At 39.1% G+C, this 12,155-nt stretch overlaps 1 protein-coding gene across 1 annotated transcript in view; it reads left to right on the top strand.

Moving 5' to 3' along the window:
* Positions 1–5,547: 5,547 nt before the first annotated feature.
* CUNH4orf51 (chromosome unknown C4orf51 homolog) overlaps positions 5,548–12,155 on the top strand; it is a 66,380-nt gene continuing 59,772 nt past the window's right edge. The window contains exon 1 of the mRNA XM_004378868.1: positions 5,548–5,777. Coding sequence (XP_004378925.1) covers positions 5,548–5,777 — 230 coding nt within the window. The remainder of the gene's footprint in view (positions 5,778–12,155) is intronic.

The raw sequence follows: 12,155 nt of genomic DNA, 5'->3' as shown, positions 1-12,155 counted from the left end.
TTGTTCTTTATCGTTGCATAGTATTCCATTGTGTGAATATATCATAATCTGTTTATCCGTTCATCCGTTGATGGGCATCTAGGTTGTTTCCATCTTTCTGCTATTGTGAACAATGCTGCAATGAATATGAGTGTGCATATATCTATTCGTGTGATGGCTCTTATTTCTCTAGGATATATTCCAAGGAGCATCACCATCCTCACTTCTAAGGAGCATTCTGGCTGTACTTCTTCCAAGACAGATTCGTTCATTCTTCTGGCAGTCCATGGTGTATTCAATATTCTTCACCAACACCATAATTCAAAGGCGTCAATTCTTCTTTGGTCTTCCATATTCATTGCCCAGCTTTTGCATACATATGAGGTGATTGAAAATACCATGGCTTGGGTCAAGCTTACCTTAGTCCCCAATATGATATCTTTGCTTTTCAATACTTTAAACAGTTCTGTTGCAGCAGATTTACCCAATGTAATATGTCCTTTGATTTCTTGACTGCTGCTTCCATGGGCGTTGATTATAGATCCAAGTAAAATGAAATCCTTGACAACTTCAGTATTTTCTCCGTTTATCCGTTTATCATGATGTTGCTTATTGGTCCAGTTGTAAGGATTTTTGTTTTCTTTATGTTGAGGTGTAATCCATACTGAAGGCCATAGTCTTTGATCTTCATCAGTAAGTGCTTCTAGTCCTTTTCACTTTCGGCAAGCAAGGTTGTATCATCTGCATATCACAGGTTGTTAATGAGTCTTCCTCCAGTGCTGATGCTGAGTTCTTCTTCATATAGTCCAGCTCCTAGGATTACTTGCTCAGCATACAGATTGAATAAGTCACCAAGGGTGACCCTGTTGGTATTTGAAATACTGGTGGCATAGCTTCTAGCACCACAGCAACATGCAAGCCACCAGAGTATGCCAAACTGACAGATGTGTGGGGGAAGAAAAATTGATGCATTTGAATTATGATGTTGTCAAAGAATATTGAATTACCATGGATGGCCAGAAGAAAGAACAAATCTGTCTTGGAAGAAATATAGCCAGAATGCTCCTTAGAAGCAAGGATGGTGAGGTTTCATCTCATGTACTTTGGACATATTATCAGGAGGGACCAATCCCTGGAGAAGGACATCATGCTTGGTAAAGTAGAAGGTCAGGGAAAAAGGAAGACCCTCTGTGAGATAGACTGACACAGTGGCTGCAACAATGGGCTCAAACATAGTAACAATCGTGAGAATGGCGCAGGACTGGGCAGTGTGTTTCGTTCTGTTGTACACAGGGTTGCTATGAGTCAGAACCAACTCGACCACATCAAACAACAACATCCACAAAGGGCCTTGGTTGCTCAATGGTTAAGCACTCTGCTGCTAACTGAAAAGTTGGTGGTTTGAACAAAGCCAATGACTCTGTGGGAGGAAGACCTGGCAATCTGCTTCCATAAAGATTGCAGCCAAGAAATCCCTATGGGGCTGTTCTACTCTGTTACATGGGGTCACTATGAGTTGGAATTGACTCAACAGCACACAACAACAACACTTCATTACAACAGTTAGACTCTCTTTAGACAGAAGACTGGTCAAGGTCAGTATACCAAAGGCTTCCATGAGCTGAGTGATATGTACACCTCCTGCTGGTTTCGTTGGGTATGAGGTGACTTACTAGCTAAGCTTCTATTTTCACTAAACTGCCTTCACAATCCAGATTTCATTGTCACAGTGCTCTTGATAAGGTTTTTATCACATTTCACATACTGGAGCCTGAACAATACTGCTTACCATAATTCAGTTACAAAAGGAATTTGTTAGTGCAGACTCCAGAAGTCAGCCCATACAGGTCAACACTGGATACCACTGCCCAGGAGAAGTGAAGAATCTGATAAAATGTGAAATGAAAGAATGAGTATGAGGTCTTTTAGAGTTCTAGAATTTTATAGATTAGACATATGATAATACATCCAATTAGTCTGTTCTATTTATTTTCTAATTTGAAGTTCAGTTTCTTTTTAATGCTTGTTTAATGTCTGTTAGATTAATGAAATAAACTATAATTCCAACTAATCCCAGTATTAGACATTTTTGCTTAAATTGCTAAATTTTACTGCTGTTGGTTCTTGAGGTTATAATTGCTAAAATGATGTCACAATTGATTCTGGGAGAAGAAAACAAATATAAAACAATATCCACCACTACCAGTTGCCTTCAAATCGATTCTGAATCATGGTGACCCCGTCTGTGTCAGAGTAGGACTGTGCTCCATAGAGTTTTCAACGGCTGGTTTTTTGGAAGTAGATCACCAGGACTTTCTTCTGATGTGCCTCTGGGTGGATTTGAACCTTCAACCTTTTGGTTAGCAGGTGTCTTAATTATCTAGTGTTGCTATAACAGAAATATCACAAGTGGATGTCTTTAACAAACAGAAATTTATCTTCTCACAGTTTAGGAAGCTAGAAGTCTGACTTCAGAGTGCCATCTCTAGGGGAACTGTCAGCTCTGGGGAAGGTCCTTTTTCTTTGGCTCCTTTGTTATCTTCATGTGGCTTGGCATGTGTCTTCTCACATCTCTGCTTCTTGAACACTTGTTTAATCTCTTCTATATCTCAAAAGGGAAACCCTGGTGATATAGTGGCTAAGAGCTATAGCTGCTAACCAAAAGGTCGGATGTTAGAATCCACCAGGCGCTCCTTGGAAACCCTATGGGGCAGTTCTACTCTGCCTATAGAGTCCCTATGAGTCGAAATTGACTCAACGGCAACGGGTTTTTTTTTTTTTTTTTTTGGTTTTATATCTCAAAAGAGACTGACTCAAGACACACCTATAATAACCCTGTCTCATTTACATAAAAAAGACAACCCATTCCCAGATGGGATTATAACCACAAGCATAAAGGATAGGATTTACAACACATATTTTGAGGGGACACAATTCAATTTATAACAGCAGACAAGTGCTTAACTATACCACCCAGGGATGTCATAAATATATATACATATATAAAAAACCGGTTGCCATCAAGTCAATTACGACTCATAGTGACCCTATAGGACAGAGTAGAACTGCTCTATGGGGTTTCCAAAGAGCGGCTGGTGGATTTGAACTGCCGACCTTTTGGTGAGCAGCCATAGGTAGGTCTCAACCACTTCGTCACCAGAGCTCCTAAAACAATATAGGGGACAGGAAAATTATAATAAAGCACTTACACCATAATTTATTTTTAAAAGATCTTATTTTAATACTTGCTTGTAGACTTCCACAGAACTTAAAAAGAAAATTTAAAAATGTTTTCTACAAATAATCTTTCACAACCTGTTCTGTTGGTTTTCCTCTTAAAACAACATATTGCGAGAAGAGATTTCTTCAAATGAAACCACCATTTTTTTGCTAGAATGGATAAAGGTTAAAGTAAAGATGTAGCAGTTACCTGATACTGGGGTGGGTTGAAAAGCGCTGGGCAGCCCCGTTTTCTTCCCTCTCCTTCAGTCTCTATGGTCATCGTGTTCTTATCTCCCCTGGATTTCTCCAAGGAGCCTTCAACTACATGGCAAAAAGCAGCTCTGTCTGCAAACAACTGCCTCAGCCCGCTCCTCGGGCAAAGGTGCTTCTGCTCCAAATCTCAAAGTTTTAAGGAAAAAAAAACCTTAATAAAAAATATGAACAATTATTTGCAAATAATTTTGTTCTCAGAAAAGCCTACCGAGCAGTACACCTACCTTACTTTAAAAGACTGTTTAAATTAAGCTCCCCGAGCAATGTTCCCAGAATCAGTTGCATCAGACTCACATAACTGATTATAAAAATGAAGATTCCTGGGCTTTGCCTCAGACGGCAATCTCTGAAGGTGGGGTTGAAGGCTCTGCATGTTTAATGTACCCCATACATGCTGATCAAATCATCTATGGAAGATTTTTTTTTTTTATGTTAATGATGGATCAACTCCCAGTGATGCTGATCAATAACCTTAAATTGAAGCATAGCATCTGTTATGGATTGAGCTCGCAGATATGTGCTGGAATCTCAACCTCTCCACCTATGGATGTAATCCCATTTGGAAACAGGGTTTTCTTTGTTATGTTAATGAGGCCATGTCAGTGTAGCGTGGGTCTTAAACCTAATGATTTTTCAGATATAAGAAGAGCAGATTTGACACAGAGAGACACAAGCAAGCACTAATGGGGAAAGATAGATGCCACATGGAGATGGACAAGGAACGGAAGACTGCCAGTCTAGAGAGCCGGAGACAGGTCGGCTCCCCCAGAGTTGTCAGAGAGAGGGCCTTCGCCTAGACGTGGTGCCCTGAATTTGGACTTCTAGCCTCCTAATCTGTGAAAAAATAAGTTTCTGTTTTCATTACAACCACCCACTTGTGGTATCTGTGTTACAGCAGCACTAGGAAGATAAGACAGCGTGTATATTTATAAAGACTTCTACTGGTTGGAGCCCTGGTGGCACAGTGGTTAAGCTTTTGACTGCTAACCAAAAGGCTGGCAGCTGGAATCCTCCAGCAGCTCCTTGGAAAACCAAAACCTATGGGGCAGTTCTATTCTGTCTTACAGGGTCACTATGAGTTGGAATCGACTCAATGGCAGTGGATTTGGTTTTATTTTTGTTTTTCTACTGGTTACTTGAATGAGCACTGAGGTTTGAGAACTCTTGTTCTGAGAGTTGATAAAAGAAAGGATGAATGTTGAAAGACCTGTATTTCATTTCAATTTGCCAATGAATTGTTAATGTAGAGAAGTGAGGGTCATATCAACCAGATGTAGAAGAAAGATTAGTGAAGGGTGGAGGAAATCGTGTGACTAAATGGAAGACTGAATGCTGTGACTTCTCAAATTAAAAAAGGGTCAGAGTCACACTTCAATGACTACGATTCTTAACCCTGGCTGCTTCTTAGAATAATACCCTGGGATTAAGCTTTCAGAAAATGCCAATGCCTGGGCCCTGCTCCAGACCAATAAATCAGAATGTCTGGGTCTGAGGCCCAGGTGTCTGCATGCTTTAACAGCCCCTGGGCTGACTTGACATGCAGCCAGCCAGAGCACCGCTGTTCTATGACATACGAGAAGCCGCTTGAGTCACCTGCTATTGTTGACATCACAAGCAGCTCAGGTTTGCTTCCAGACATTTGCAGGCCAGGTCTTCAGGGGAAATGAATGATTGGCAGTGTCTTTTTATCTCGTTTTCCACTTCTTCAGCCACCATCATTTAGATTCACTTCTTTGTTTATGATAGCATTAATCTTATAAATAATTTTGTCACCTGATTTCTTGCCGTAATTATGTGGCAGTATATTGCTTAGGGCAAAGACCACAACGTTATGTAACTTAAACTTTGTTAGCTAAAATTTGGGGGTGCGGGGAGTGGGGTAGTATTTGTGGAATTTTGTGATCCGTTGCTCGGCAACTATAAAGACAACTAAGCTTTCGCACTCTGGTGAGCCGTTTGAGTTACTAAGTCTGGTGAGCCCAGTCAACGTCTTCCGGCTCCCAGAAGGAAATTACTAATTATCGAGAAGGCTCGGAAAGATCTCCTTCAGAGTGGGCCATTCATAGTGTGGAAATGTCACACTACTTCTACCTGACGCCACAAGTCCTTCTGCCCTTCAGCCCTCTTACTTCCGAAGAGTTTGATCTGATCCGACGCAAGGCTGGAGCATCTTGGCAGAATGAAACGCGATGGTCAGATTCTTCCGTGACCACATACACGGGGAGTTACCGGAAAAAACAACTGGATGTGTCCACGTGCAGCCGATCGTTCAAAGCAGGACCACAAGAACCTGAGTGTGAACAGTAAGAGTTCTTTGTGATTTGCTCCTGGGTGTGTCAGTACAAATAGACAAGAATACTTTTAGAAGGGTAGGAGGGATTGTAGACCTTGAAAAAGGCTTTACCCCTGCAAATTTTCCTGTCTAAATGTTAGTGGGAAGAAGAGCTAAATGTCAGTTACCAGCGGAAATTATGATTGCACTCTCTTCTTAACCCGTTGCGGTCGAGCGATCCTGTAGGACAGAGTAGAACCACCCCATAGAGTTTCCAAGGAGCAATTGGTGGATTCAAACTGCCGACCTTTTGGTTAGCAGCTGTAGCACTTAACCACTATTTATATATATAGAGGGTTTTCACTCTCTACTTACTACTCATAAAATTACCTATAACGGCCAATTCCCGAACGGATAAGAACAGGAGTATTTGACTTAGCTATGGGCATTTTGTATTCTCCGCTCTGCGAGAGGAGTTCCTGAGAATTTCACTTTGTTTCCTGTCTAGCTTTTCCACTTTCAGGAGTCAGAACGTTGGCTTGGAGCAGGAATGAAAGTAGCCTGACTCCTCCACTTCCCACCTGGTGATGTCTGTCGATGCATGTCACAGCGCTGAGGGCTTGACAGACATTTTTTGAGTGTTTACTGTACCGTCAGGCCCTGTGATACACTCAGAGTAAAAAAATTAATTTCAGTTTAATATGGTAACTGCAGCTACAGAAACGGGTAATGGGAGATGTTATCAGTGTCTGTGGTGGGGGAGGGATGTGGTGTTTCTGGGAAGATCTCAGTAAAGCAGGTTTCCTTTGAGCTGGTTTGGAAGGCAGAGGAGATGGAGACCAGGAAGGTGTACCACATGGAGGAAGAGTCAACGCAAAGGCAGAAAATAGTTGCCACAGAGTCATTCCGACTCATGGTGACCCCAAGTGTGTCAGAGCAGAACTGTTCTCCACAGGGTTTTCAATGGCTGAGTTTTTGGAAGTAGATCACCAGGCCTTTCTTTTGACGTGCCTCTAAGTGGACTCGAACTTCCAACCTTTCAGTTAGCAGTGGAGGGTGTTAATCATTTACACCACCCAGGGACTCCACACAAAGGCAAAGGAACGTTTGATCCCAAGCACTATCAGGGAACTGCAAGTAGCTCGGTAAGTTTGAGAGATAAAGCCTAAGTGGGAATGTGGAAAATATGAGGACTCATTACTAAATATGTCCCTCTGAAGATTAATTGGCAAATACCTTGTTCAAATTCTGGAAACTATTTGAAAACTAATTGGATTATTTTATTGATTTTGACTTCAGATATGACAAATAACCCAAATTCAGTAAACCTGCGAAAGCCAGAAACTGTGTAAGGCAGAAACCTGTCAGAAAAGGAAAACTCAAATATTTTCCACTAACAGAGAGTGATAGAAAAGTGGTAAGACTGTACCCTGTTAAAGGCAGAAAACTTTCGAGACCCAGAAAAACAAGGCAGTCCTGTCAAGTTCCAGTTCTCACAGGTTTCACTGTTTTACGCTAATAAACATTAGTTATATTGTTTTCCAGGTCCAAATTATCAAAACAAAGTACTCAAACCTAAAATGTCTTAAGAGTACTTTCCAGTTGGATGTCTTGTTTGGCTTATTCCAACGAACTACAATCTTTGCACTTTTAATAGCTCTCTAGTATGTTGACACTTCAATTAGCTTTGGAAGTTCCTTTGCTGAAGTCTTCAAGCACTGCTGGGGTCCTTGAAAGCTGGTATCCAAACAGATTCATTCACCAGAGTAGAAAAAAAAAAGATATTTAATAACTCTGAAAAAAATGCAGAAATATACACCTGGTGAAAATGGACAAAGTCTTGAGTTTGTTTCTGAATGTGATCACTATGTGAATCATTCCAACTAAGGCATCCTGTGACGTTGCAAACCACAAAAAACACAAGCTTTTGAGGTTTATCTGTTTTTTGGAACCTCAGAAATGAAAATACATTCTTTGCACCACTACTGCTTATTCTATTATAGGATAAAAAAAAGCAAATGTTGTAAAGGAAGATAAAGGACAGGTTCAACTCATTTTGGAAGTACCAATTATATTCTAAATTTGCTTTTGTTTTTAATCGTTTTCTTGGTTAATTTTAGCCCCAAGGACAAATGTCTTTTGAAGTTTTGAGCAAAATCTGTTTGATTTAAATTTTGTAAGGCTATAAAGACACATTTTCACACTGCTTAAAATCAGAATGGTCCAAGAGGGATTATTGGAATAAACTTGAAATGATTAATCATTTTAAAATGTGTTTAGTCAGGCAAATATTGACATAGACCAAACACAGTATTTTTTTTTTTGTTCATCTTATTTAATATACATTGAATACCCATATTATTTGAGACAGAAGGAATTTGGTAGATATCTCTATCATTTGGTTCTGAATGAGTTTTAGCAGCAAATTTGTAAAATTCATAACCATGCAAAAAGAAGATTCCTGCGTTGGGTCAATGGAGATTATTGTGCTATAGAACTTTAAGCTATTATGAATATCAGTGTCAATCTCAGTTGTCTACCAAGGTTAAAATAAAGGAAGAATTGCATTTTGGAATTCCTAACACAGGGATATGGCTCAAGTTGATGCTTTGTCTATTCATTAAATCATTCACCTATTCATCCAGTAATCAAATATTTGTTATGTGCCTGCTATGTGTATAGTCTTAGGCTAGATGCTGGGGCTGCATCAGTGATCAAAACATATATAGCTCCTGCCTCTGTGGAGTTTATAGACTGAGGGAGACAATGACCCAGGAAACAATAAACCATTTGTTCTCTGAAGGCATCAAATACGTGCCTTTGTTAAAAACAAAGGTAGTGGTCGTGGCCATTTCTTATAAAAGTAAACAGCATCTTATATGATCCAGCAGTCGTGTTCCTAAGTATTTACCTGATTTAAAAACACGTTCACACAAAAACTTGCATGTGAATGTTTATAAGTAGCATTATTCATAATTGCCAAAACTAGAAGGAACTGGGATGGATAAGTATACAATGGTACATCCATACAATGGAGTATTATTCAACAATAAAAAGAAATGAGGTATCAGGCCACAAAAAGACATAGTTGTAATCTTAGATCCATATCTGTAAGTAAAACCAGCCAGTGTGAAAAAGATACATACAATATAATTTCAATTATATGACATTCCAGAAAAGCAAAACTAAGAGACAGTAAACAGATCAGTGGTTGTCAGGGAATAGGAAAGTATTGAACAGACAAAGCACAGGTTTGTTTTTTTTAAGGTGGTGAAACTATTCTGTATGATACCGTAATGATAAGTACACAAGACATTAAGCATTTGTCAAAACCCATAGAACTTTACAGCACAAACAGTAAACCTTAATGTATGCAATTTCTAAAAAAAAAAATATTTAGGAGTTTGGGAGATCCCAGGAGGGAATACAGAATATGACAAAAGAATCTGTGTTACAAATGTATGAGACAACCTCACTGAAAGGGATGTGGAAATAAGGTAACTTTGGAAATAAGCCACGTCTATAAGTATAAAAGCAAAAGAACTGCACATAAGAACTGTACTCTCATTGATAAAGTTGTTTCCCAGGAGGGTATGGGTTAATAATTCTGCAAGTACTATACATGTATACTGGAATTGAACTATTAAGTAAATGGATGACAGATGATGGGAGCCAGATTTCTCACTATTAGAGTGAGAGGTTTAAAATAAGCAAGTAGAAGTGGTTAGAATGATCCATGAGGTAATGGATTAGAGTTGGGGACATCAGTATGAGCTTATGTTTAGGTTAATATAGATACAGATAGTTGCATATAGAAATATTTATAGATATGTGTGTATACACAGGTTAGTATGTTGTTGTTGTTAGGTTTCGTCAAGTTGCTTCCGACCCATAGCGACCCTATGTACCACAAAAGGAAACACTGCCCAGTCCTACACCATCCTCAAAATCGGTGTTATGGTTGAGCCCATTGTTGCAGTGTCAATCCATCTTACTGAGGGCCTTCCTCTTTTTTGCTGACCCTCTACCTTACCAAGCATGATGTCCTTCTCCAGGTACTGATCCCTCCGGATAACATGTCCAAAGTATGTGAGACGTTGTCTTGCCATCCTGGTTTTTATGGAACATTCTAGTTGTGCTTCTTCCAAAACAGATTTGTTCATTCTTTTGGCAGTCCATGGTATATTCAGTACTCTTTGCCAAAAATATTCAAAATAAACCTAGAGCATCTTTTAGTACCAGAAAGGAAGAAAGTGAACTAAAAAATAATGATGGGATTGTCAAAGTGACACAGGATCCAACTGAAAGAGCTCCTAATAGCAAAAGCTGGAACAATTTGGGCAACAAAATAAAATAGTATTGGATTATGATCCAAAGTATAAAATATGCATGAGTCTGTACTGATGTAATTAAACGGTTGAATAAAACCATAAATGAGGGAGAAAGGACAAATCTCCTATGCAGAAGAGTTTAAAAAAATTTATGTAGTAACTTTATCCTCAAGAAGGTGGAGCACAATTCACCATTCCTTAAATGTGAACTGCACACACTGAATTTAATCCAATGAGTATGGAATGGGGTGGCGGGGAGAGAAGTAACTTTACAGTGGGGAAACCTAAGAAACACTACCTCAAGCCATCTGATCAAGGTTAACATCAACAGTGATAAGTTATATTGATAGTCTGCATCCTTGATATCATGTGATAAGAATGGTACTTCACTTCTGTGGTTTTCCTTCCCAAAACACATTACCCTTGTATAATCATTAGAAAAACATCAGACAAAGTCATATTGAGGGACATTCTACAAAATTCCTGACCAGTAGTCATCAACGTTTCATTATAATACTTTAATTTGTCTTCTCAAGCTGCCCTTTAAATTCTTCTGTTCAGCTCTTTTATTTCATCATTTCTTCCTTTAGCTACTCTACGTTCAAGAGCAAGTTTCAGAGTATCTTCTGACATCCATTTTGGTCTTTTCTTTCTTTCCTGTCTTTTAAATGATCTTTCGCTTTCTGCATGTATGATGTCCTTGATGTCATCGCACAACTCATCTGATCTTTGGTCATTAGTGGTCAGTGCGTCAAATCCAGTCTTGAGATGGTCTCAAAATTCAAGTGGGATATCCAAGGTCATATTTTGGTTCTTGTGGACTTGTTCTAATTTTCTTCAGCTTCAACTTGGACTTGCATATGAGTAATTTATGGTCTGTTCCCTAGTTGGCCCCTGATCTTGTTCTGACTGATGATATTGAACTTTTCATCATCTCTTTCCGCAGATGTAGTCGATATGATTCCTGTGTTTTCCATCTGATGAGGTCCACATGTATAGTCACTGCTTACGTCATTGAAAAAGGTATTTGCAATGAATAATTTGTTGGTCTTGCAAAATTCTGTCATGTGATCTCTGGCATAGTTTCTATCACCAAGGCCATATTTTCCAACTACTGATCTTTCTTCTTTGTTTCAAACTTTCTCATTCCAATCACCAGTAGTTATGAATGCATCTTGATTGCATGTTTTATCAATTTCAGACTGCAGAAGTTGGTAAAAATCTTCAATTTCCTCACCTTTGACATTTTTAGTTGGTGAATAAATTTGAATAATAGTCGTATTAACTGGTCTTCCTTGTAGGTGTATGGATATTATCCTATCACTGACAGCGTTGTACTTCAGGATAGATCTTGAAATGTATTTGACAATGAATGAGACCCATTCCTCTTCAATTTTTCATTCCCAGCACAGTAGAACAAAAGGGAAGAACATATTTAGCATTCCTCAAGCTGAAAGAAGAAAATCTTCAAGCCTCCAGTTGCAATTTTGAAGGGCTCTATGGGCAAAATATTGGACGACGCAGGAAGCATCAAAAGAAGATGGAAAGAATATAGAGTCGCTGTACCAAAAAGAATTGGTCAACATTCAACCATTTCAGGAGGTAGCGTATGATCAAGAACTGATGGTATTAAAGAAAGAAGCACGAGCTGCACTGAAGGCACTGGTGAAAAACAAACCTCCAGGAATTGACGGAATACTGGTTGAGATGCTTCACTGGAGGTGCTCACTCATCTATGCCAAAAAATTTGGAAGACAGCTACGGGGCCAGCTGACTGAAAGAGATCCATATTTGTGTTTATTTCAAGGACAGGTGATCCAACAGAATGTGGAAATTATAGAACAATATCAGTAATAGCACACACAAGTAAAATTTTACTAAAGATCTTTCAAAAATGGTTACAGCAGTACATCGACAGGGAACTGCTAGAAATTCAAACTAGATTCAGAAGAGAACGTGGAACAAGGGATATCACTCCTTTTTTTTTTTTTTGGATGTGTGCATTTATTGCTGTAAATTGACCTCTGAGCACTGGTTTTGCTGTGTCCCAAAGGTTCTGGTAGGATGTGTTTTCATTC

This window comes from Trichechus manatus, unplaced genomic scaffold, assembly GCF_000243295.1.
Source record: "Trichechus manatus latirostris isolate Lorelei unplaced genomic scaffold, TriManLat1.0 scaffold00059, whole genome shotgun sequence".
Taxonomy (NCBI): domain Eukaryota; kingdom Metazoa; phylum Chordata; class Mammalia; order Sirenia; family Trichechidae; genus Trichechus; species Trichechus manatus.
The sequence above is the reverse complement of the archived record's forward strand: the minus strand, read 5'-3'. Positions and strand labels throughout refer to the sequence as shown.